The sequence below is a fragment of the Seriola aureovittata genome, chromosome 22 (genome assembly GCF_021018895.1).
Source record: "Seriola aureovittata isolate HTS-2021-v1 ecotype China chromosome 22, ASM2101889v1, whole genome shotgun sequence".
Classification (NCBI taxonomy): domain Eukaryota; kingdom Metazoa; phylum Chordata; class Actinopteri; order Carangiformes; family Carangidae; genus Seriola; species Seriola aureovittata.
This window is the reverse complement of record NC_079385.1, coordinates 12,631,728-12,659,582: the sequence shown is the minus strand read 5'-3', so window position 1 is coordinate 12,659,582 and position 27,855 is coordinate 12,631,728. Positions and strand designations below refer to the sequence as shown.

Here is a 27,855-nt window from a genome sequence, read left to right as displayed (position 1 = left end):
CACCTTTCACTTCTGCTTGTCAGTCACGTTCCTCTTCGTGCCACATCTTTTTTTTTTACACTTGTCCTCTCTGTCCTCCTCTGTTTGTCTTTTCTTTTTTTTTCTTCTCTGTCCAACTCTTTCCCTCTCCTTACCTGGCCTCCTCTTCTTTCCACTACTCCTCTTCATCTTTCAGATAAGTCATAGGTGCTCTATATTTAGCCATCTACTCACACCTGAATTGATTGGCTGTTAATTTTAGACCTCCAATTGCTAAGTGACTCCCTCGCCTCTCTTTTTCTCTCTCTCACTCTCTCTCTCTCTCTGTCATTCACTCTTGCCCAATTACTGCACAGGCAGAAATCAAACTTATTTTGATATGTCAGTGACATCTCTTTTTCTTGAACAAAAACATGAATGCAACAACCAAACATACAAATAAAAACTGCGAGCTCATATCTCTGTATAACAGTCTGATTCATTGTATCATTAATGTTCCACTCCTGTGGGTAATGACAGTGGAGTACAGATTGAGCTGGCTCTTCATTCACAGTGACTGTGAGCAGTTCCCAGGACTGTGTAACTAAGAGGCTTCGCTGATCTCACCCTATAACAGTTCATGCTGAAGTGTCCTTGTCATTAGATTAAATGAATGTTGGTGAAGTATTGTAGATAAATGAGGAAAGTTTTGATGGCTCTGAGTTTACAGAACACTGCCAGGTTTTAGGAACATTCCTGGTGCAATTAGCGCCATCCTCAGTGTCTCCAAACGGATGTAACGGATTGAAAAGGTTGATGTTGCATTTCAATTAATGTCAAAAACTGTCAACTATTTAAAAAACCTAATCAATTTTAATTAATTAATTAATTAACTACCAACTATTTTTAAAGAAACTAATATTTTGACTGTTCTTTACTATATTATTGCTGACAATAAAATAAAGCAGTGCTCAAACTAGTCAATTTCATAGTGTGAGGTTTTGTTTTTGTAAGTAATCCAAAATTTCAGCACCAGATCAGCTCCTTTGTGACGGGACTGTGTGGAATAGATCTGCAATCTGATATGAATTAATTTATCTGAGGTGCCAAAATTGGCATCACAGATAGGATCAGTATGTGCATAGTTGAAATTATGTCACAGTGTTTTACAACATAAGGCTTAAATAATTTGAGCCTGCATGTTCGGTCTAAATGGTCTTCTGCATATGAAGTTTGGCATGGAAAGAGCTAGATTTACATATGTGAAAGTGGATCTCTAATAGAATTTGTTGTCTTCCTAACATTTCACCATTCTCCCAGAAAAATGCATAAGAAAGGTGACAGGCAAGCTGCGTTTGTAATGACACTCAGGTGCAGAATTCATCTGAGGCGAGTTCTAAAAGGCTTGGTTAATCTAAAGCTCAACAGTGGAATTGCAGGAGCTCCTTGAGTAACATTAATCTAGTTGCAATTGTGCATTAGACCCACTGCGAAGACCTGCAGTTGGTCACTCTCTTTCCTTGTCACTTTGTCTCTCTTCCAGGGGTGTCCCCAGTTACTGCCTGCAGAGAGGATCCTGGTTCCAGTCAACGTGGTGAAGCCCATCACACTAAGGGCAAAGAATCTCCCACAGCCCCAGTCTGGTCAGAGGGGCTACGAGTGTCTGCTGACCATCCAGGGAAACGAGCACAGAGTTCCTGCCCTGCGCTTCAACAGCTCTTCAGTGCAGTGTCAAAACACCTCGGTAAGGAGTGTGTGTGCGTACGTGTGCGTTTCAATATGTCAAGTTCTGTTACATATCATCATTTACCACCACCCACCCACGCACCAACACAATCTCTATAAAGACGCCCCATTTCTATAAAGGTTTCCCATAAAAGAGACCATAATACTTTTTCGATCTCTGTCACACACATACACACACACACACACACACACACATACACACACTCATTCCAGCTCAGGGATTTTTGCTCTGGCTAGACAGTGGGTAGATGAGACAAGAGCCTGACTTGTCTCACCTACACAACCATCCCTGTGATCGGGTTCCATTCACTGACTGAATAATACATTGACAGCAATGAAAGAATACCATGAAAAAGGCTTTATGCTAGTCTTGATGCTAATCGTCTGTTGATACAATAACATCTCATCTTCCTGTCTGTCTTCATCACTCTGAGTGTGTGTGTCAGTGTCTGTGTGTAGAGATGTCTGTGGGATCTGTGAGCATAATCAGAGTACAATCCAAATATTGTACTTTGATTGAGCAGTGAAGGAGGGAAACTGTAATTTAGCGGAAAATTATGATTCTAGCATCAACCCGCCATACTGCTGGTGTTACAGAACCAAAAGAAAAATAATCTTCTCTTTGAAAGCTCCCTGGTGTATGGTGTGTGGCTGTGAATTCAGCATGCATGCGTGTGAGTTCATGTGTGTATTCATTGTGTGTACAGCCACCTGTTGGTGATGCGTTTCGCATTCAAAGGTGTATTGTGATAGCGTAGGCTTTTGGACTTGGAGATAATGGACAGTTAAAAGTAGCTTAACAGCTTCTTTTTTACTCTCTCTCTTTTACTCTCTCTCTCTCATACTCTCTCTCCCATCTCTCCTTCCCTCTGTGGTTGCCATGGTGATAGTATTTCTATGATGGGATGGAGATGAGCAGCCTTCCTGTGGAGCTGACCGTCATCTGGAACGGAGATTTCAGCATTGACAACCCCGCCCACAACAAAGGTGAGTAAGCACACGCACATGCGTGCACACACACACACACACACACACATACACATACACACACACACACACACACACATACAAACACATATATATATATATATATATATATATATATACACGCATACACTTGAATCAATATCAACTTTTTCCATAGTTCTTACAATATCATAAAAACCACACACACATATATAGTCGACATAGTTTCTGATAAACTCTCACTTACACACACATACACACACACACACACACACACACACACACACACATACACACATGTAAAGCTGCTGCCTCCCCATTGTTGCCCTTGGAGCCGGTCTCCATGGCAACAGGCGGGCGGTGTGCTGAGGTGCAGCATCCATCCTCTGATGTTGGTGTGTAGAGTGGTTAACTTTAACACATCCTCTGTTACGCTTTACTTCTGTAGGTCTCTCTTTCGCCTCCCTGTCTCTCTTTGTTTCCATCTGCCTGTCTGTCTCTGTCCGTCTCTGAATTCCATTTTCTTGCTCCTCTTATTTCTTTTCAGCTGTTTCTCTTATTTGCTCTGTCAACACCGCTCTGGGAGTTTGGCAATCTATCAATCTCTTTCACCACTGCCTCTCTCCTCCCTTCATTTCATTTCTCTCATCTCAGCAATTCAACGTGCTTCACTAGCGTACGTTACATGAGAAACATTGGCAAAGCATATACATGTACAGCTGAGCTAAGTAATGGTAATAAATAACCAATATGTAATGAAAACTAAAATTAAAATTCTGATTCTAACTAAGCAAAGATAGCTTATTATTCCTGGCACAGCAACAGCTATAGCTATAAGATTTATTTCTCTGCCTTTCCCTTTCTTTTCTATCTAACTCTCCATCTACTCACTGTATATGTGGAATGACAGCTTAGTGCTCAATTTTTAAGCACTCAGCATTCAGCTGCTGAGCTTGATTCAGTTTGGCCACTGGCGATCCACCAGTGTGAGTGTACCATGCTGGGATAGAGAAACAGCAGCATGCTGGGGGTTGTAGTTCTCTGACAGGAAAACAGCTCATTTTAACCAAAGGCAGTGGAGTCAGGCGTAAGAAGCAAATTGTTAAAATGTGGATGATATGCCAACATGACACTGTGCTGTAAGGCAAAGTTGTGTGTGTTTGTGTGTGTTTGCAGTTGTGTGCCTGAGTCAGATACAGTGTACAAAACATATCCCCGAGCACAAGTGTAAAACCAAAGAAGCAACAAAAGTTGGAGACAGAGGGGAGGATGCTTAAACTAGAGTCATCCCCTATCCTCCTCCTTCCTTTGTTTGCCTGTGGAGGAAGCAGATCCCAGGGCATCACTTGATGGACAGATCACACATACCTCTTATCACAATTAAAAAGAAAATGGTCGGTCCGTTGCCATGGAGATGATATGTTAAACGTGTGGTGGGTTCGCAGAGGCGAGAGGCAGCAGTGTAGGAACCTCAGAGAGAGAGGGAGTATATAGAGGTGATGATAGATGGAGAGATAATGAGACAAAGATATCAGCAAATGTCTCTCTCAGAATGTCGAGTTTGTTGTTTGCATATTCAAACAACAGCTGACAGACATTGAGCGATATGAGTAAACAACCCAAATTGTAGTTTGTTGTGTGTGTTTGTCCATCATTTAGAGGCTTTTTCCCAAAATAATTTCACATGCCTTTGCAGTGCTGTAATCATTTGTACAAAGGTTGCTCACTCTGGTTTTCTACTCTTCCTCCCTCTTCCATTACCTTCTTCCATCATCCGCCCCTTTCTTTCCTCCCTCCTGCACAGTCCATCTGTACAAATGTGACGCCCAGCGAGGAAGCTGTGGTTTGTGTCTGAAGGCAGACCCGCTGTTTGGGTGTGTCTGGTGTAAAGGAGAGAACCGCTGCACCCTCAAGCAACACTGCCCCCATCCTGAGAACCAGTGGCTGGAGCACAACGGCATCAACAGCAAGTGCACCCACCCGCGGATCACACAGGTGAGACACACATACCAGGAGACACATGCATCAGTGTTGGCGTGCGTCCACGAATACAGTACATACTTAACACGTAAGCACCAACATGGGCAAAGCAATGCCAACATTAATGTAGGTTCTTATACATATACATACATAAATACCTTAATTACAGATGGTACAGATGGTAACATACTCATAGCCCACTCAGCAGCTGATCATTTCAACATAATGGCAGAGGCTGAGTCACCACCAGCTATTCAGTCTGACAGCAAGATCAATACATTTATTTTACACCTTTTTACAGTGAGGATACACATCTCACTCTTCAAAAAGTTTCAGTGATAATGATATTTTAGAATCACAATCATGAAAATAGGCATTTTAGATGTCTTTTCTCAAAAAAGTAAGTTGGACAGTTGCTATCTTTGATGGAAATTAACTCCTCCCTTACTTTCAGTATCCTAACATTCAGATAGTCCATGTAAAGCCTAAAGAGAGACAGATCATCCTCACTTTTGCTAGTTATCAATCAACTCTGCACAGATGTGCATGTAAACCCCCGTTTAACCCAGCATGCTCCTGAAAACCATTAACACAGTGTGAGGCAAATAGCCTTGACTTGTGCAAGACATATAAAAGGGGCAATAGCAGAAGGGATAAGGTGAGATGAAGGATAAGACAAATACAAAGGAAATGGATGGATGGAAAGATGGCCAGATAAAGAGAGAGTAGGATGGATTGGGTTCACTTGAAAGAGAGGTGTGGTGACATATGGGTAGATTGAGCCAGAATAGTCACAACAGGCTAAAGGGGTGGAAGAAGACCCCAAACTTACCCCCTCCCCTTTTCCCAGTGATGGATGTAAGGGTCCCCTCTGCAAGCTTTTCCCAAGGAGGAGTGTTAGGAGCAGATGGTGACTGACTAAAGCTGAAGGGATGAAGCAAAGCGTGAATAAAAAAGAGGAGGGAATCCCCTTCGGTGTCCTGCGGAGTGATGGGTTTGGACAGAGAGAGGGAAGAGGGATACAGGAATGAAAGAGTAATCCCTTCTCTGGTTTCTTCTCCCTGTGGCATCGTAGGTGAACCAGCATACAGATAAGTGGTTGACCTTGGTGGAGATTCAGCGAAAGCAGCACCATAAATCTGATAGATTCTTGTGACCTTACAACATGACCCTGATCTTTTTAAGTAGGGAAAGGAGGGGAGTCAGACGGGAGAGGACCAAAGTGTGGAATCTTTGGATTTCAAGGAAATAGACATCTTCAAAACAGTGGACTTACCTGACTTTCTATTCTCATTGATAACCTAAACGATTTCGATTATTCTTATCTAGGCAAACTCAAATCTGCTCTTGAGGAAGGTGATGAAAAGATGATGATATTTTGTCCCGCGTTCTGCTTATAAAAGACTCTGGATCAGTCAGTTGCACTCTATTATTCCTCTACTGCAGTGTTTGTCTTCAGCCTGAACAGTGGATTTATTCCTGGAGATGGGCCCTGTATTTCTCCTTACATGCCTGAGGCTGCAGCAGGGACATATTGCAGCCTTCTCACGTCCCCCATAAAAACTGTCAGCGGGTGAGGAGTGAGGACTTTTCCAAGACGACCAGGGCCCTAATGCATTCTAATACGCTTCATTATAATGACATCTCCCGTCAACAATATGAGGGGGAGAGACTCACATAGAAAGATGGAAAAAGAAAGGGCGAGAGAGGGAGAAGTGATTAAGTGTTTGCCTCTACCCAACCGTCAATTATCTTGTCAAAGTCACAAATCTAATCAACGCCTCATTGCGTCTCTCACTCTCTCTCTTTCATTCTTTCACCCCATTCTTCTACTTCGCGATTTCTCTTTAAGTCTTTCTCCCCCTCCATCCTCAATATTTGCTAATAAGTGGTGAGCCACGATGCATTGTGCGCAATCTTTTTAATTGCATGTATTGTAGCCTCATCCCCAGGAGGCTCTTTTTTTTCATTAAGACATCAGCAGGGAGCTTTATTAATCAGACATTCAACCATACGATAACGATATCTCCCACATGACAGCCACAGGACTTGTGTTGTGCATGACCTAGCTTGAGCTTGCCTCCGTCGTTCGATTGGTTAGTTCCTTTCAAGACCAACTACTAGTTTGTTTCAATTCACTTCTTTGAAAAATAATCAAATAGTCAAATTAAAATCTTTTGATGCACATGTAGTCGTAACATAACGATTATCACATTACAGAATACAAGAGCTTCAAGCCATGAGATAAGGCCACAGAGACACTCGCTCGGCACTCTACCTGTGAACACCACAGGGGGTCATGCAGCCAAGTATAAACTGAACAGTAAAACAATGAGAGTCTCAGCCTTAGTGAAAATCCTTTGGATAACTATTTTTCAGGGGAATGGTGACACAGCATCATTAAAGCTGGGCCCCTGCCTGCAGCATGGAGGACTTCTATTTGGCAGAGACAGATAGGGACAGACGATTCTGTGTCTGTCTCAAACATCCATCCATCTGGGCCGGCCTGATGATGTGTATGCACACACTCAGTGGCCAAAAAGTAATTGTGTGAGTAAAGTGTTGATGGATGTTGGAACCTCCTCATCAACAGTGAGAGATGTTACTGATAAATCAAAGGACACTGATTACTGCAAAGATGTCACCTAATGCCAGGTTTTAAGTTAATCTTATGTAATAGATTGTTGCGGATTTCATTGAATGCAGGATTGAGAAATGACAGTCCCCTGACCCTGAGTCTCGACCCCTAAGCTGTCACTGTAGCTATTATTTTGTCGTTTATGGTCTCTATTCTGCAGCCGTCTCTCCCATCCCCCACCCTTTTCTGAGAGTTACATAACGTGTAACAGAAACACTTAACACTCATCCTGAAAGCGTTTGGAAAAAATGAATTATAATAAATAGCTATCGTTCTTCACCCTTTTGTCCTTCTACACCTGATGATTGCTATTGAGGAGAGCCTTTGTCAATACAGTGGTTAGACAAGAACCAAAACACTAACTAGAAATACTGCAGTCTGACTGGCCGCTAACACTGTTCATCTCACACCATTTGGGAAGCCATCATTTTGGCTAAAATATGTTTGAGTAGGAGTTTATAATCAGACACCAGTAAACAGTCATTCCTACTTAGCCACTACTTGAATAAACTCACTCATGATAACACCACTGTATAACATGAATGTACTGGCACTGCTGTGGATATACCTTACACTCTGAATTGTTTGACATGCTAATTTCATTAAATAAAGATGACGGCACAAAATGCAAGAAGGGCGAAACAAATCGGGAGGTGTCATTAATATCACACCTTTACTTTTATTACATTTACTCATCTACAATTTACACATCGAAATATGATACTGATTTAGGTTTTACCCACCTCCCACCTTCTTCTGCCCATTCACACTTTATGTTGCATGTAAAATGTGTTGTGCAATGTACTAATGCTTTTTGTTTAGGAAAACAAACCAAAGCACATCTCCAAAATCATCAGTCTACATTTGAATTTCAACAGATCACCCCTCTGCGGGGTCCCAGGGAGGGCGGCACGCTTGTGACCATCCGTGGTGAGAACCTGGGACTGGAGTTCAGAGAGATTCAGGATAACGTGAAGGTGGCTGGAGTGGATTGCACTCCTATACGTGAGGGCTACATCCCTGCTGAACAGTAAGTCACTTTTTATATTGATGACTGATTCTAAAACACCGGCAGCACTAAGTAGTAAATAGCACATTCGCACCATGTCATTCTCAACTTACATCCCTGCAGAGCAGTAAGCAGCAGCAGCCAGTTTATAGTAGCTATAAATAGCATATATAGTGATAATTACAAGTTGTAATGCTCTTTGCTGCATAATAATTTACTATTCTGTCAACCAATATGAACGAATATAGTATTTTCCAGCTGAACTAGAGCCGCAGGGAGCAGTCAAACTACATTTAAAACAGCAGCAAAAATAAATGATGAATTCACCATATTGTTTCTGGTTTTGCCGTAATCCCATTGAAAGCACTTTGACCCACAGCTGAACACGTCACACGACACTTGAGTTACACACAGACGCAACACCGTGTTACCTGTGCTGGCCACATGACAGAGATATAACTATTCAGCCAGACCAACTGATCATGAGTCAGAGTACTCACCTCAGGATGTTTATGTGCATGTGTGTCTGTGAGCGTGAGGCAGCAATAGAGAAAAAGAGTGAGTAAGAGGCTACAACATAAGCAGTGAACTAATGCTGAATTGGACCGATCCCTAGACAAGCAGAAAATGGCGTTCGATTTAACGTTCAGTCACAGCAGTGCACATACAGTACAATAGACTTGTATGTGTACTGCTGAGAGCAACACAGAACAGCTCAGGCTTTCATATTTCATAGCGGCACATACACGCAAACAAACACACACGGCCCCATAATCATTCTAGAAAGTTTGGGAGGCTACATTTAGTTGACATTTGAGTTTAATCCAGGGCTTTGGTTCCTTACAGGTGGCGTTTATCAAATTATTTTAAACTAGTTTAAAGTTGGCTTATCAACAGACCCAGTGCTGCTTCTGCTAAGAAAGTAAGTTGTGTGCCAGCACTTTCTAAGCAAACGCTGACCCAGCAGAAGAGGTAGCTGTATTTGAGGTCATATGTAAAAGGATAGAGACTTTTTCCTTTTTCTCCCACAAGTTGGCAGAGCTCGGCAGGTAAAGCCACTGCCAAATAATACATTATTTTATTGACGTTTTAACATAGGTTGAGATCCATTCTTCTTAAGTAATCTGCTCTGCACTGGCTGGCAAGGCGAACTGCAGCAGGGTTTTCCAGGGATTGCTGCATATGCATTTTTGTGTATGGCATATACATTTGGGTGTGTCTGTATATTCCCATCCATGTGTTTTTTCTTAAGTGTCCTACAATAATGCCAATCTGTGTTTCCAGGATTGTGTGTGAGATGGGTAAAGCAGAGAAGAGCCAGTATACTGGGCATGTGCAGGTCTGTGTGGGAGTTGGAGAATGCATAGCAGAATTCACAGCAAATTCCTCCAAGTACTACTACTTTGTGGTGAGTTTCTATTTTTTTCTTTCTTTTTGTATAAACGTAAAATTTTTACATTTAAAAAGGTTTCTGATGGTTAAAACTCTTTAGGTGATGGAATTATTGAAAAGTGCTTTGCCTCTTTGCAGGAAAGCAACCACACTGCATATGTCACTCAATGCATTTTCTCACCTGCTGTGTTAATTCTGTATGTACATGTCGGTTTCCTTGTACTGTGTACGTGGCTGTGATCAACATGGTGTGGTTCTCACCAAGGGCTGGTCTCCCTCTCAGCATTTATCTCATGCATGTGTCAGCAGTGAGACATGACTTTCAGTCACTAATGAGACCAGAACGAGGAAGAAACACTGATGGTTATAAAAAATAAATTCTACAGTGAAGACATAAAAACAAAATCATAACACACTTGTTCATGGTTCGTCCAGTTCTCACTCTACACACAATTAAGCAGCATTACTCACACACACACACTCACATAGTCGGAAATAAATTTGCAGTTGTTGCCATTATGTACTCGTTTTATGCAGTGTTATCATTTTTACTGCCATCCATTAATGGGTGCTGGCCAAGGTTTATTTCTCAATGGGGTCCTTGTAGAGGATTATATGATGTTAGGTCTAGATGTCACACTACACAGTGGGCTGGAGATGAGATTATGAGAAGGCTGAAATGAACTGGAGGCAGATTTACTTTAGCTTCAGCTTCCAGTGGACTACATTAGCTGCTGCTGTATCAATTGAATTTGAAAGATTTCCACCACAGTATAGTGTATGTAAGTGGGATTAGTCAGTTCACGTTTACATCAACACCCAGAGGCCTTTTTAGCTGAGAATGCTCATTCAGTAGATTTCTTTTTTCTGGAGCCCACATTTTCTGAAAACAAACTGATAGTCTAATGATATAGGAGTAGGTTCACTCATGTGTGTCTCAAGCTCTGATTTTAGAAATCATTTTCTCATTACTATGGTAGAAAGGGTGTTTATGTTTAATAAGGATGTATGAGTGGGCTAAGAATAAAGAGAATTCATTGTATATTGCATGTATATACTGTATGTAGTAAATTAAAACAAATGAACAATGTAAACACAACTGTTTGCATACAAAACTGTGCGGAGTCCTTCACATTTTCCACCTGTTTTATTTATTACCTGTTCACTTGTGCATTTAAGTATTTCACTGATATGCATCATTTATTTTGCTACTTTGATTCACTTTGACTTTTGACCCTGCCCTTTCTCCAGATCCCGAGGATTATCAACCTCAAGCCCAGCAGAGGGCCAGTCTCTGGAGGAACCATTGTCAACATCACCGGCAGCCACCTTGATGCTGGGAGCAATGTGTCAATCATGTTTAAGGACCAGCCATGCACTTATCTCAGGTTAGTGGGGAACAAGTCAGAACTACCCATGCCACTCACACTCCAACAGTCCATTAACAGCTCAGTCAAAGGCAGTGTTAGTCAAACTACAGAGAGTAAACTTCTCTGACTGCTCATCTTCCCTAGATAATTTTTTTTCCCCACATAAACTGAAACATTGATTAAATATCCTGGGATCTATCATGACGTAAATTTTTTGCTTGAAAAGCTTTAATTTTGTACTGAATTAGAAGTGACATTTTCTTAATGTATAAATCATTGGGAAAATACATAGTATTACTGTAATCCACCATTTAACACTGATCAATGCACAATTCAAAGTTCAGTCAATAAACTCTCTATCCATGTTCACTTAACCAACCATTCAGCCACCTTAAATATTAGATTATTATTGGTTTTTGAACCATTTAGTAGTCTGCATCAACAGTGATAACAACTAGGGAGATGACTCCTGAGTGACTACACAACGTAATATATTGTTCAATAGGGCTCATATATAGTAACGCTGACATATCACTTGCACACTAATGTTTCATCCTATCATGACTTTAGGAGGGGTGGCCAGTGGCTCACCTGCCGAACCCATGCTTCCCTGCACGGCTACGGAAATGTGTCTGTGTCTGTGAGCATAGACAGAGCTCATCTCCAGAGAGACCTGCGCTTTGAATATGTGGAGGATCCCACCATCACCAAGATAGAGCCTGAGTGGAGCATCTACAGGTATGGTAGAAGGGAACATTTGGGATTAGCTAACTTTTTTGACAACAGGTTGCATGTTACTCAGCTGGTATCAGATAGTGAGGGATTCTATGGATCCTGTGGATGGAGATAAAACCACCAGAGCAGGCGCTTGTCAGAAAGAATGACAAAAATGACCAGCAAATAAGGCCAATTCACAAAAAAAATCAAAATGTTGCCTCAGCAGTCTGATCTAATGTCCATACATCAATATCACTCCCAGTGAGTAATTCATATCACCTTAATAATCTGAAGTATTCTTTTAACCTTGTTGTCAATCATTTTTCTCTCTCACAGTGGACACACCCCAGTGACAGTGACAGGAACTAACCTGGACATCATTCAGACACCACTCATCAGAGCCAAATACAATGGCCATGAGACACTCAATGTAAGTAATAACAACACAAACAATGTGATAGTAAAACCAACTGCCTTGTGGTTTATTTTTGGTAAAATTATTTTCTTTGTAGTTTTTTTTTGTTTGTATGTATTTATGTTTGTATGTACTTATGTTTTATGTTGTTGTGTATTGTATATGTATGAGATTTCAATATTTGGAAATTTGTTTAATACGTGTTTTGTTTTGGTGCAGCAGTCAAAATAATGTACACTGACTGACTGAATTAAATGAACAGGATGAACTAACTGCACCACCACCAGTGTTTCTAAATACCTACTATGCCTTGATAGCGAGGGAAGTCAGCCATTGTAAATGTCAGTCTTTTTTTTTTTTTTCTAGAGCATGACTAAATTCCTCAATGCCACTTCTAGGTAAATGGGTGAAGGAAAAACACAGAAAGGGCATAGTCAAAATCAACAGGTTGCAGTTGAATTACAAGAGAATGATGTAATTCCTCTTCATACCTTTTTAACAATAGGGACTTTTTGACACTGAACTACAAACCACAGAGATTGGCCCTTATCCAATTCTTTTATCGTCTATTCACCCTTTTACCCAAGGGAGGGTAGATAAAGCCATACAAGGATCTCTGTGATCTGATTGAAAGAAGAGGGAGTAACAAAAGGTAGTAATGCTATCTTCACGGTCTATTTGACCATGAGCTTGCACTACGTTTAACATCTGTGCTCACATGTCCCTTTAATGGACTTTACTTTCAGCATGTACTTTTAACCAACATAAATAAAATGTACCATTAGTTAATCTGCCCACCTCTTTCTTACGTAGCTGCGTTTTTACACTGAGTGAGAGGGAAACTGAGATGAAACAGAAAAAAAAAAAATCCAAGCGATTTCAAACAACATTGTTGCAGGAGGGACAGGCGGAGGGATTTTTCTTTTTTTCTTTTTTTTTTTTATATTGTTTACAATCACGTTCCTTCCTGCAGCAGCAGTACAGGATACATGTCAGTGATGTCCTGAAGGCCTTGCTGGATTTGTCAAGTTTGATGTTCTGGGAGCCAATTAGACTGACAGGCAATAGTTTGAGTGGCTGCATGGCAGGGGTTACTGTGGAAATGTGAAATGGCTGTGAATGAGACAGAAATGTCTTGAATAAAACCCATGCAAGTGGTTGATTTGTCAATGCCCTGACAGATAGAGAGGAATGGAGACGTTAGAGGGATATTGAAGGGCGTGTGACATGACAATGACCAATCGGACAATCTGTCCTTGTTTACAAAGCTGACTTTGAGATGTGAAAAAAGAACAAATTTAAAGAATTTAAATCACATCACATGTCAAATGAGAGACCATGGCTATGACAAAGAATAAAAAACAAGAGTGAGACAAGACACAAAAAATGAATGAGACAGTGTAATTGAGTGGGAAAGTGGTATGGAGAAAAATGAGTGAGTGAATGAGTGTGTCACTGACAGAAGAGAAGATCACAGGGAGGAATACTGGGGCAGGGGATAAAGAAGTGATGAGAGGGTGGGGGTGTCTTTCTAGAAATGAAGGAAGGGTAAGACCCAGTTATCACTCCTGAATCTTCACTCATCAAAGCCTGATTGTGGTGAGACTGCACCGGCTCTCTAACTGCACCTCATTTTAGGGCTTTCTTTGAGGAAAACACTCCAACAGGTTGTCTTTGCACTTTCTGAAATAGAGGAGCTCCTAGTTTGAATTGAGTCTCCGATCCGATGGCTTAGTGAAATGTAAATCGGTGACTCAAAAGATTCACATTAATGACTGTTGATGCGATGACTTGGCATGTGGTAAAGTTGGTGCATTTTCAAGATCCAGTGTGATAGAGGTTGAGTTACAAGGAGGCAAATGAGGTAATAGGGAACTTTGTCATAAGTTTGGGAATGAAGTATATTGAGATCCATCCATGAAAAGTGATGTGAATGATACATATTTCTCTATAAATGTATTGTTTATTTTTTTTCTTCCACTAAACATTCCACTTTATTTGCAGAGGATATGCTCATTCATGAGTGTTTCTTCTCTCAGTTGTGCCAGGTACTCAGTCCTACATCCATGCTGTGTCAAGCCCCAGAGCTGCCCATCAGCCTGGCCAGACACCAAGAGGTGCCTGAACGACCCAACGAGTTTGGCTTCAAACTGGACGACGTGCAGGCTCTGATGGCACTCAACACCACCAATTTTATCTACTACCCCAATCCTGAATTTGAAGCACTCAGTGTGTCTGGGGTGCTGGAGCTTAAACCTGGGTCACCTATCATTCTAAAGGTAGGAGGATCGATATCATCCATCCATATTTACTTACGATCTAGTGTTATTATTTTTGGATGTTTGTGGAATTGTATCATGATGATACTATATGATTTATATAGTGTGCTCTGCCTGTACTGATCATATTCATACCCGTGTCATATCTATCACTTTGTTCAATAATTGCAGGTCATTCATGTAATTCTGCAGTATGATCAGTATAGATGTCTTCTTTGACCTCTAACCCCTCCCTTTGACACAACAATCACTAATCATGCATGACTTCTCTCCTGCAGGGGCGGAACTTCCTTCCACCAACCAACAGTGGGAATGGAAAGCTGAACTACACAGTTCTGATTGGAGAGAAACCCTGCATGTTAACGGTGTCAGAGACCCAGCTGCTCTGTGAGTCCCCCAACCTGACGGGTCGACACAAGGTCCTGGTGAGTGATACAGTGATCCACAAAGACGAGACACACACACACACACACACACACACACACACACACACAAACCCGACAGATAGGCTGGCTATGGTTGAGAAGGCAGGCAGACCTACAAATTGACTGGCAGTTTGACAGACAGACGAACATTCCTTCTGTTGTTTTCTATCTATCTCCTCGTCCATTTCCAGACAGACTACAGCTCTAATCCAATCAGCTGTGTGGTTCCTGTTACTGCCCACAAGCAGACAAAAGACAAACAAATAAGCCTTCAATAAGAGGAATTAGGGCCCCAGCAAACTCAATAAAGATTCCATTTGTGGTTTTAAGAGGGCCCACTTTGAATAAAGCCCTTCCTGATGTTACCACCTGTATGCAGCGTCATAGAAAGAGATGGACACATTACTGTAAAACAATTAGTAGATGCACAAATAAACAGAAGTGTTTACACTCTGAAATGGCAAATCGATATGTCTGTCTGCCTGAGCTTTGATCTTTATTTTGAAGACAAAGAAATGTTTTAAAGACCTGAAAGTGATTCCCAGACGAAATATGTTTTTCCTTGAAGAATACCGTACTTCCTTCTGTGTTTGATCGCTGCTTACTTCTCCCTCTCCAAGAGTCAAATTATTGAACATTTTCCAAGTGTTATTGCTGAAGTGATATTTGAATGAAGCTGCTCTCTGACTGTAGCTCTGGTACACTCAACTACTTGTCTCATCTTTTAAGTATCCACACGAGATACTAACATATGGCCCTTCTCTATGAAAACATTTCAAGGAAGTAAATGGTGCATTTATGTGTAGTACATGCATGCAGTAGTTATAATCTGCCTCTTTATCTTTCATTATCACAAGGCACGTGTGGGTGGTATCGAGTTTTCCCCAGGTGTGGTCCACATCACATCTGACAGCCCGCTCAGCAGCACTGCAATCATTGGCATTGCTGCAGCCGGAGCCCTGCTCATCCTCTTCATCGTGGTGGTGCTCATTGCCTACAAGCGCAAGTCTCGTGAGAGTGACCTGACCTTGAAGAGGCTGCAAATGCAGATGGACAACCTGGAGTCACGTGTGGCTCTGGAGTGCAAAGAGGGTAAGAGGCTGGTGCTGATGTACAGTAGGATAGATCCGGTTTTATACCTTGGAAATGTTGTGAACCTTTTGAATTATTTATTTACTCTGCTTCGTTCAGATCAAAATGTCAAATGTCACCATCTTTGTCTTTTCTATTTATAACTCTGTTAATAATTCTAACAGTTGATTATGTTTGTGTGAAGCTAATCAAGTATGACAAAAATAAAAGTGGCATTTGCAGAGTAATGATGAATAAATTGATGTGGCAAACAGTTTTATGTTATTAAGTTTTGCTAGCATCCAGTGCTGCCACTATGGCCATCTTTTTATATTTATATGTATAAGAAACTGATTAAATGAGTATCTAACTGAGGCAGGTTAACTTATTATCTATTTGAGATTATAGGTGCATAAAAATACTATCATAAGCTAATTATTTTGATATATGTAAAAAAAAAAAAAAAAAGATAAAAAATAAGTAGTTTGTGTATGTGTTTCATCCATCAGCTTTTGCAGAGCTCCAGACAGACATCCATGAGCTGACCAGTGATCTGGATGGTGCAGGAATCCCTTTCTTGGATTACAGGACCTACACCATGAGGGTCCTCTTCCCAGGCATCGAGGAACATCCTGTACTGAGAGACCTGGAGGTATGGTAGAGCATCTCACAGATATTCAAATTTCATTACAAAACAAGTTCCCTATTTGGTCAGTTTCTTTTTTAAGTGAAGGGACACCTTGTAGTTTGAGAAAACAGTGCTCTGTTGAAATGGCTTACATTCTGCAGGTGTATGAGTGTGGAGATCTTTTTACGTAAGGATTTAAATTCAGGTTCTGCACCAACATGCTTGAGGACAGATATTTACAGCATTTCCCCCAAATAGGAAGTCCATCAGTTGTGTGGGGACAGATATAAGAGTTATGTTCCCTACTACATTGTGTTTTTAATAGTGTAAATAGCACTAGCGTGTGTGTACCTGTTCTTCAGTCTCAATCAAATTACAATCGCAATGCAATTAGCCTTATTTGAATGAAATGTAAAATGAGCAAATTAACATTGTGGTGGGTCACAGTAGGTGAAATTGACGCCGATGTTGTTTGTGTTGCTGTCTGGTAAACAAAATCCCTTTGACGACCGACCACCACACTTTTTCAAAAACAAACAAGGCAGCCCTCAAATCAGGAGCACACTCTCATTAATAACTAAGGATATGAGATGCTGCACCGTTTTCTCTCTCCACCTCAAAAACAAATTAAAATTCAATCAGAGGGAGAAAAGCAAAAGAAAAAAAATAATTTATCAGTCATTTATCCCTCGTGGTGACATTGATAGACAGCCGTAATTGAGCAGGTCGTCTTGTTCCATTAAAAGAATGATGGACCCCCATTTCACTGCCCTCAGGCTTGGCCACTCTATCCCTGATGAAAATTTCCCAGTAATAAGCAATATTAATTATGTTTTAATTGGTATAAATGTCTAACTGTATGAGGAGTATAATGTGGAATAGGAGCCTAATGAAGAAAGCAGCAGGCTTGTCTTAGGCGGGTGATAGCTGCTTAATTGTTATTGATGTGTCGGAGAATTTAAAGTCAAGTTTTTGACTGTGTAGCTGGAGACGGTTAGAAATAGCACAGGTGATGGAAAGTCTGTCTAGGTTTAGTGAATCCATGGGAAGTTTACTCAGTGATGAAATATTTAACTTCCTAGGCACTCAGTTAAAGTGAGAATTACATACAGAAAGATATTAAAATATAGTCTGGCATGTGTCAGCTCACTAGAGTCTGCCTTTTGACATTTTATTTGTTCCTTGTAACCGTTGAGGTTTATTCTTAGCAGTCAAAATCACTTCCTTTCCCTCTATTTTCCCAACGATTTCACTTTACACAGAATCCCATTTTGCTTTCTGCTTTTGTATGATTTTTTTTCCTGCTATTATATTTCCCACTTCCCTCTTGATCTTTACGGAAACAATTCAGTTTCAGCAGTCCTTGTCATTTTACTGCTCCACCTGTCAACTCAAATATTAAAGGGTTCCCATGGAGATTGTGTGTAGGTCAGGTCATTTTTCTGTTTTTATGCACTGTCTCTCTATAATCCTAAGAGACAAGTTAAAACATACTGTGTTATTGTACTGCACAATATATTTGTCGGGTCTTGAACACATAAAATGTTCACTGTACATTGGGGTTTATACAAAAGAAGGCTGAAAACATGAACATGTACACACACGGTTCAGAGTTTTCCCAGATTTCCATGTGTGCCTGTATTCACACACTCACATACTGCACATGGACAAAAAAAGCAAGTGCTAAAACACACGTGCAAACACAAACGCTGTACACATCTTGTCAAGTGGTATGAAATTAGACTTGCAACTTAACAATAGCTCCCGGCAGATTACAAGGGGCTCCTCCAGGAAAGGTAAAAAGACAGAACATATGCTGGTTGACAGCTGCATTGGGCGCAAAGAGATGCTGTCTTAGCACGAGTGCTCTTGACAGATTAAAAAAAAAACACGAAACATAATCTCCATAGGTGCTATATATGAAAAAAAAATAGGACAAGCATGTGCGGCAAGTGACTAGTATAAATGGTGCAGGGACAATCTGGGCTCAGACGAGGGGAATTCACATCACTGCACTCCCTTTCAACTTGCATTAGTGTGGAACACAGCACCATCAAAGTAATAAACATTCCCTCCAGAGGCTTAGTGTTTTCCTGTCTTTACTCTCAACCTTCACACTAAACGTAACAAAGGCTGGATGTTGTTAAACTCCTCGTCTGCACAGATTCTTCCTTTTTCTTTCTATCTTTCTGTTTCTTACTGCTTTATAAACTTGATCTGAAAATAATATTTATTATGAGTATATAGTAATTTAAACCTGTTTTTACAGGTATCCTGATGTTACTGTAATTACTGTCATAAATAAACCATTTGATCAACTAGGTAGGCAGATAGCTAATATTACATTCAAATGAACCTATGACTAATTAGGTTTACATGTCATTGCCATGAATGGCATATAGACCTATGTCATTAATTCTAAAGATTTTGCGTGACATAGAATCTGTACTTTTTCCCTTTTTTGTTATTTTTAATGTGTTCCAGTCAAGTGAACATTTCTTCTGTTTCCTCATAGGTGCCTGGCTACCGCCAAGAGCAAGTAGAAAAGGGACTGAAGCTCTTCGGCCAGCTCATTAACAACAAGGTCTTCCTGCTGTGTTTTATTCGCACTCTGGAGGCCCAGCGTGGTTTCTCCATGAGGGACCGGGGCAACGTGGCCTCACTTATAATGACAGTGCTGCAGAGCAAGTTGGAGTATGCCACTGATGTCCTAAAGCACCTCCTGTCTGACCTCATAGACCGCAACCTTGAGAGCAAGAACCACCCCAAACTGCTGCTCCGCAGGTAGGAAACAGACACAAGAAAGGTTAACTTTACTGCTGTTACTGTCTTACAAGTAGCTGGTAGTGACAGTTTTTGATGTAGTTGCTTTGCTGCATATTCTGGACCAAAAAGGTGCTGTCTAAGCCATCTTCCTTTTTTGTTAATCTTTCTAATATAAAGTCAGAGCTCCTACACTAAATGTTGAAACACCGACCAGCTTCCACACATTCAACTTCTCTAAAATAAGGGATGTATTGTGCTTGGCGTGGGATAGATATAAAAGGTTTGTACTGCTTATGTAAACCCTTTACTATCAAGGACTGGATATGCTACTCAGTGTTCCCTATCTGTGACATGTTTGGATTAACTCGCGTGACCTTGAATTGCTGGCTCTGTCTCAGAGACACCAGAGTGCATTGCCATGCACATCATTAGCAAAATAATTATGATTAATTAGCAGGGAATCCAATTTCAAATAGCTCAAGAGGAAAAAAATACTCATTTATGAAAAAAAGGGAGAGAGTGAAACTGTGAAAAGCTCGCACTCTGGCACAATCACAATCCTCCCTTGGATTTGTAGTCAAAGCTTTAATGGCATGCACTTGAACACAGCACTGTATGTGATTATGCTTCCTGCCCACGGTGTTTGGTAAATGTGATGATTATGGTTACTTGAATGAACCGGCTTCCTTGCAGCTGTTGGGTGCATGCATGTCTATACATGTAAGCACATTGCATTGTATGTTGTTTTGTTTGAGGGTTGTCAGTCAAGTCTTGAAAACCCCCGATGATTTGAGAGGCATGTTTCAAATTAATTTGTCCGTCTCATTTCGATTAAAATTCTGATTCTCCCTCCGGCTAAAAACAAAAAAAAAAAACCAAAAACATCTCTGCCAGTGAAGAGACACACATAAACAGGACAAGCATATGCAGAGAGGACTGAAATGAAGGCTGTTCATCATACCGTCCAGAAGACAGTGCACATATTCACCTCATGAAAACCTGTTTAGACTCTACTTGGTGATGCAGAGAGATTAATGCTGTCCAGGCAGGAGGCATGATTAATTGCAGCCAGAGCTCACTGAGCATGGTGCAGCCACTAAACAATGGAGTAACCGCTGATCCTGGCAGTAGATACAACATAAGAGATGGCGCATTCAGCAGAGACAGGGAGAGGTAGTCAAGGACAGTGGAGACACTCAAAGCTGTGTCACCCAGTGAGGAAAGCTGACTACTGGGGCATGGAGGCTGGTAGTGAGATCAGCTCTTTGATCACTGATCATACATGTCACCAGAGCCTTGTAAGTGCTACACACAGATATCGTTGGCTTATCTCATGTCACACTTTGATTTGATTGTGAATTTAGGATGAGATTTTCAAGGAAACAGTTGAACTGCTGCAGGGGACTGACCAACAACTGTTCTTTTAAACACAGTCCAAATACAACACATCGTCTTCTATCACATTCTTTTTCCACATTCCTTCTCTTCTTCTGCCTCTTGCTTGTCATCAAGGGAGAGAGAGAGGGAAAACCTGGGGAAAACGCCATCTCAGTCAGCCAGCACTCGAGGCGGAGCACATGTTTACAACCAATGCATGCCCAGTTTGATTGCCCATTTGTCATACACACGGTTGTGATGGGCACATATCAGACTGTCTTCATCTCATTCTTCCTCCTCGGATGTGCTTATTAGTCTTTCAGCATCCCAGCATGCATTTCAGATGTGATAAGGCAGTGGGAGCGAGCTACGCCACCCCATAGTGTGGGCTGACTGGCGTGTCCTTGGATAGCAGCTGAAAATAGCCCAGATACACAGAAACAAGGCTGTGAAGATGAAGCCTAATCTGGTCTAGGAAAGATAGCACCCCTCCCTCTCTCTCTTTAATTCTGTCTTTCTCTTCTCTCTTTCTTTCTTTCACAATGTTTGCTCATTTTATGTGTTTCCCCTCCACTGCTCTCATCCTCTGTTTGCTCTCAGTTCTGTTGCTTCTGCCACTTGTGTCACGCTGCCGCTATCTTTATCGCTTTCTCTCTTCTACTCTCTCTCTCAATCTATATTCCAGGCTCTTCCTACCCTCCTCTTCCCCATCCTCTGTTTTCTTGATTGCCAAATCAATGCTTAAAGTGCATGAGCAGGGTGCCTCTGGCTACCCACTGCCTCCTCTTCCAAGAAATCTGTGTATGTGTGTGGACATGTGTGTGTCTGTTTCCTCTCTCTCCACACACAAACACACATCCTTCCATCTGTCCCATCTCAACCTGTGCTGAAGCACTACCACCAGGCAAGCTAACTAACGAGAGCCTTCCGCAACCATCTGTCACATTCCTCGCTGCATTCTCCTCCTTTAACTCCTCTCATCCCTCCATTTCTCCATCTCTCTCTCCCTCCCCTCACCACCATGCCGCCTGCCCATCATGCAGAGTTAAAGCAGCCTTTCCAGTGCCTTAAATTTTGTTTGGCTGTAGTCGATGCGTCAAAATAACAGTTTTGATATCGGTCAAGAGATGAAAGCACAATATGTTCTCGTGTTGATCACAACCTTGCTTTGGCTCCAGCACGGACACACAATCATCACACAGAGCTAAACGTCTCCTCCTTTAACTATGAGGATAATCACTGTTAAAAGATTTGTGTTTGTTTGTGTGAGAGCAATAGATGGAATAACTGTCGGTGTCAGCAGCTAGCCGTCACTGTGACACTCTGTCATCAGGAGCCAGACAGGGAAATGGAAATTATTTCTGACTTCAAGCTTTAACATGTGACTGAAACCAGGTGAGATTCTCAGGCCCAGCTGGATGTTTGATTGAAACAACTTCCATCGCTGCTTTTTGCAAAAAAAGAACCTTAAGTGACTTTTTTTTCCCTCTAACCACTCTGGTTTTATGTTTGAGAAAATAACTTGATATTTATGATTGATCTCAAAGACACAATTAAAGGGCCTCTTATTAAAGACAGTATGTTGTCAATTGATGAAATAATGGCAAAAGAATTTTGATGATTGATAAACTGTCTGAGTCATCTGTCAGACAAAACAGCTAAACATTCTCTGGTTCCAGCTTTTTAAATGTGTGAAATTGTCCGTTAGACAAAATAAGCAATTTATGATTGGTTCTTTTGTGGGAAATTGTCGTTTGAATTTGTCACTTCTTACCATTAATCTGCAAATTAACTGCAAATAATAGAAAATGAGTTGCTGCCTTATTATTCTGATGCAGCGAGGGATCATTTGAAACCAAATAAATATCAGCAAAGGAAAGAAAGGCAGTTTGATTTGATTAGATGGGGAGAAGAGCAGGATTACATAGAATTTTGTTGTGGCTTTCTTGATTCAGATTTTATGTTCACATCACATCAGTTTTCCAGAAAGTCTTACGTGCCCATTTCATACAGATGCACAAAAACATGTGTGATGAAACACGGATTCCCTTCAACCCTACCTCAGCAATCATGTGAAAATAAGCACTGCCAGGTTCCCTCTGCTCTAGATCATCTCAATGCCCACTGCCCCTCTGACTGGCTGCCAAGTAGGCAAGCCTGACCATGCCAACACGTCACAGAACATTTCATTGCATTAACCCAAACTTAGGCTGATTTGTGTTTTGAATAGCAGCTGAGGAGAGGTTTGGAAGAAGATAGTTTGGAAGTTGTAATACCAAACGCTCATGTTAGATCATAAAGCTCGATCACATCGCTATTTTTATCCTTGTTCCCAATAGACTGGCCTGTGCCAAGACTTCTTATTACTGCAGGGCTGGCACCCACTGCCAGGAGTACACACACACACACACACACACACACACGCACACAATAAACACTAGTCAGCAGAGATATTAATTTCTGAACACATACACAGTGGGATTAATTTGTGCTTTTGCATGCTAGCCTTAAAATAGCCTCACACTTGTCCAGTTACACAAACACACACAAAAGCACTATCTATTGGAAGCGAGTAAGGAAAAGGAAGTTGAAGAAGAAAAAAGGGAAGGCTAGACTCAGTCAACCATTTCTTCTTGTTCTTTTTTCATTTTCCTTTTTCATTGATCCCTCCTTCCTTCCCCGTATACCACCCGCTTTCTCCATGCTCCTTTTATCCCTTTGATAGGCTACATTTGTGGAAATGGAGAGAATTTGGAAGTGTGTATGATTACAAGATCCAGGATGGGGCAGCCAGAGGGAGGGAGGAAGACAGCAAGGACACTTGAAAGAAAAGATGAAAAGTGACCTTGTTGACCCTTGGATCTGTGGATGGAGGAGGGGCGAGAGGGGCGGCAAAATAAAAGTGCGGGCACAGTGTGAGGCAGGAAGTTAATCCCCCCCAGGTGTTGTGCCAGTGTTGGCAGGGGGTGCCAGGCCAGCCTACTGGCAGAGCAGACATCGAGCCCCCCTCCCTCACGCCTCAGTGTGCAGCCCCTTAAAGAGGCTGAATACTAAGGGGTGGGAGGGCTGCAGGTGGCAGCCGAAAACACTCGGGACAAAACCTATGTGCACGCGTGCGCGCGCACAGACACAGGCACAACGGACACTAATCCTGAAATATTGATGCCTATGGTAGTTGCTCATTGAAAGCAGAGGGAGGGGTGTGCGGGGGTGTGTGTGTTTGAGGTGTTCTGACAGATTACCCACACACCCCTGCTGCTGGCCAAGAAGGTTGCTGTCAAAGGATATCCGATCCTCGCCTCTCCTCCCTTTCCCCCTCGCCACCACCGCTGTTGTTATTATGTATGCATATTAGTCATTCACACGGGATCATTCACACTGTTGGCCCGGGTCAACACATACACACAGACTGACACACACACAAACGCAGACACACACCATTTTGCCACACCAGTGAAGCATGGATGCCAGGCGGAGAAAGAGAGGGAGATGTATTCATTCACTTTCTATTGTGCACGGATCGAGTGTTAGTCCAGTGAATAGGCTAGGGAGCGCTTGATAATGAGGCCAGTGTTATTACAGAGCCGCTCCAGCCCCTAACAACATCAATCCACGGGGATCAAATAAGGGCTTTTAATTGCTTTGCCTCATATTAAAATCCCCGCCACCATAGGCAAGCTGCCCTTGGCGTGCCTGAGCATAAAAGCCAGCTGAAAGATTGTCTGAAAGGCCATCATATAGCATGTGCAAAGGCTCTCTCGATTCATGTCTTTGCAATTATGTTTGTGTAACGAAAGCCTATTCATTAGCAGCGGTCACCAATTTTAGCAGAATGTTTGATGATGGTGTCGAATATTTGTGATGGTAATAAGAGTGTGGGGGATCATATGTTCATTATATGCTTTGCGTCTGTCTGTTTGCAGGACTGAGTCTGTAGCAGAGAAAATGCTGACCAACTGGTTTACGTTCCTCCTCTACAAGTTTCTGAAGGTAACTCCATAAATGTTTTTTAACTATCCTGAAGATTTTAAACTTCTGGGGGAAAAAGTTTTTTAGTTTTAGCCTCAGTCACGTGCATTATTTCAGTGTAGATCTCATGGTGAAATCACTGTCATCTCACTGCTGGCGTCACTGATAGTTAATGGTGATGTTTTTTACTTAAATTTCTTAAAACTGAGTGGATACAAGAGTAATTGAGCATGTCGGAAATCCATTCATTGTACATGCATTTTTTATGCCCTGAAGGTTTTCTTAATTGTAGTAATGCAGACTTTGCATCATAGCAGACCTGTATGTTTGGTAAACATTAATGAACCTAACTAGACTACAGGGCATATAATCGATTCATGTTCTGGGCTTCCAATCAAAAAATGTTACTTCCACAACATTCAAAAAGTATTTTTGCAACTGCTAGTCTTGATTAAAAACAAGTCATCCTTCCTTAATTGTTCCTAAAGGTTTATCATCTGTTTGAGAATCAATCATTATATTATAACCAGGATCTATGCTAACATGCCAGTGTGCCATAGAAGAAGTACTTTTTACTTCATAGGACACCAATATTCACCAAAAGTAAAACCACCACTCCTCTCTAGCCTTGAGTCGAGAAAATTTCAGCGTCATCCTGTTTTTCTCCTCTATCCGTCGACCCATCCCTTCACTGCAGCTGGAAGGAGAATAAAAAATGACAGAAGGCCAATCTTTTCAGTTTGATAAACAGCAGTGTTTTTAGGGCAGGAAGACGGGGGTGGCTTTTATGGCATTTTTCACAGTTTATCCGTCAAACCTTTCCCAAACTCTGCTTCATTTCAGCAAAGTTTATGTATCCATAGGTGGTACAATTTTCTTTAATTTAGGGGAACGATAGAGTTTGGGACATAGTGTTAGATAAGTCTTGCTCAGCAACTTTGGAGGCGAAGCAGTTTGGAAAAAAACATTTGATAAAGCAACTACAACATTCTAGATAGATATTTTCTCAGACATTATTAAACTATGCTGTTAGCGAGTTGACTGCAGAAATGGCTTCAAAGTTTTCTCACTCCCTCCAAACTTTTTGTCTGTTCCTCTCTCTTCAAATCTCTTTTCAGGAGTGTGCAGGCGAGCCTCTCTTCTCCCTCTTCTGTGCCATCAAGCAGCAGATGGAGAAAGGCCCCATTGACTCCATCACAGGAGAGGCACGCTACTCGCTCAGTGAGGACAAGCTCATCAGACAACAGATTGACTACAAGACGCTGGTAAGGGGTTCACCTGCCCAGGGGTCCTTGGGCTAAAAGGGCTAAAAGGGGGACACTTAATATGCTTTCAGGGACAAGAGGAGAGAAAAAGGGTGGTTATGGGTTGTCGGTCATGAGATGTGCAACGGGACATAAAGTTGTCGCTGTTACGCCTGACATGCAAGGGGCACAGGAGTGGCGACTTCACTTCCTGTTGAGACTGGAGCTGTCAAAGAAAAGAGCAGGGCTCCGGGATGAGGAGGAAGGAAAGAGATTATGCATGTGTATATGTCTGCACAAGCAGAGAGACGATAAAAGTCTGTCCTTCTGGAACCTCTCATTTATTCCCAGAGTCTGTCTGTTGTTGTCCTCTCTCCGCTGTGATGTGTTAGTTTCAGCAGGGGAAACTCAGATGCTGTTTAGTCGTTCCGTCTTTCTTTTCATGTGTCACATCCATTTGTAGTCTACATCCTGAGAGCGCTGATTTGCATACTCTGTCAAATGTCCATGGTGAACTGTGATGGGGAAAAACATCCTAGAAATTTGCTTCAGGTTTAGCCTTTTGCAACAGAATCTCCAAAACTCCATTCACTATCACATTTCCCACAAGGTGGACATGTTAATACACTTAGAATATTAAAATGAAAGCTTGATTTGCATATATATATATATGTACGTATATGTATATTTATATGGGATAGTGCATGCATAAAAGATTAAGCATTTATCCTCTCATTTATAATATGTGTATTTGTGCCCACCTTGTAATTCAGGTATTTCCACCAACACCAGAAGGCAATACTGACAGAACTGATGAATATGATAATAATATTATAATGAGCTTGTTTACTGCTAATCAATTCAGATAGAAGTTTCCCTGGTGAACGATCTTTTCTTTTGCTGCAATTCTCAGACCCTTTGGCAAGCAGAAAACCACTGCAGTTCCACTGAGTACCAAGCTACAGTGCAATCAACCTTATTAATATAAAACACACAAACCTCAACCAGCACGCATTTTATATATAGAACGTGTTATCCTCTGATCAACCTGGAAAATGTCCAAAGATGTAACTTTTCTTTTCTGTTACAGTTACAGCAAATATTGCAAGAAATCTTACCTATAGATGACCAGAAAGAAGCCGTCTTTAAAAATAACAAAAGTGAACACACACCTTGCAGCTAGTTTCACCTCACAGTGGCAGCCTTGTGCATATTTCTGCTACAGGTGGTGAACTGCATCCATCCGGAGAATGAGAAGAGCCCAGAGATCCAGGTTAAAGTTTTGAACTGTGACACCATCAGCCAGGTGAAGGAGAAGATCCTGGATGCCATCTACAAGAACGTCCCACACTCACACCGCCTAAAGGCCTCTGACATGGACCTGGGTATGAGTTTTTGTCTTGTTGTATATTGAATAATAATGTTTAAAAAGGAGGCAAACAGTCATCTTTGGGATTCAACTTACTGGAACATTTTGTTTACGATGCAGAGTAAGACAAATGAAATGACTGCTTGAGTTTTGCCCTTCTTCATATATTTTACAGCTGATAATAGGACATTTATAATTCCACTTTTCAGGGTTGTAGTTCATGAGAGGTTTTACTCTTGTATATATATTGTACAGCTTGTCAAAACATTTCTATCCATTCAGTGTTTCCTACCCATGTGCCTTGAGAAAAACAGACTGAACTCAGACACCCATTGATTTTTCCAAAGGCTTCCCCACCCCACCCAGCCCTTCTTAAAAAGTACAAGTCCTCTTAGATATAGAGAGGTAGCTTTCTTTTCAACCTCGAGAGAGTTGACTTCCTGGCTCTGTTGGCTCAGATGTTTGAGTCCGGTCTCTCCCCTCCCCAAACTTCCCATCGATCGACTCTCTTGTTGACTGGTGTCTGAGTCAGATGA

General features: G+C 41.5%; 1 protein-coding gene across 1 annotated transcript in view; it reads left to right on the top strand.

Moving 5' to 3' along the window:
• Window positions 1-27,855, top strand: part of plxna4 (plexin A4) — a 241,531-nt gene that overhangs the window by 188,356 nt on the left and 25,320 nt on the right. Inside the window, exons 10-25 of the mRNA XM_056367398.1 lie at window positions 1,502-1,702; window positions 2,595-2,691; window positions 4,475-4,665; window positions 8,167-8,318; window positions 9,582-9,705; window positions 10,941-11,077; window positions 11,630-11,797; window positions 12,113-12,206; window positions 14,231-14,470; window positions 14,749-14,895; window positions 15,753-15,987; window positions 16,476-16,618; window positions 19,110-19,378; window positions 24,661-24,727; window positions 25,825-25,971; window positions 27,176-27,335. Of these exons, the coding sequence (XP_056223373.1) occupies window positions 1,502-1,702; window positions 2,595-2,691; window positions 4,475-4,665; window positions 8,167-8,318; window positions 9,582-9,705; window positions 10,941-11,077; window positions 11,630-11,797; window positions 12,113-12,206; window positions 14,231-14,470; window positions 14,749-14,895; window positions 15,753-15,987; window positions 16,476-16,618; window positions 19,110-19,378; window positions 24,661-24,727; window positions 25,825-25,971; window positions 27,176-27,335 (2,572 nt within the window). The remainder of the gene's footprint in view (window positions 1-1,501; window positions 1,703-2,594; window positions 2,692-4,474; window positions 4,666-8,166; window positions 8,319-9,581; window positions 9,706-10,940; window positions 11,078-11,629; window positions 11,798-12,112; window positions 12,207-14,230; window positions 14,471-14,748; window positions 14,896-15,752; window positions 15,988-16,475; window positions 16,619-19,109; window positions 19,379-24,660; window positions 24,728-25,824; window positions 25,972-27,175; window positions 27,336-27,855) is intronic.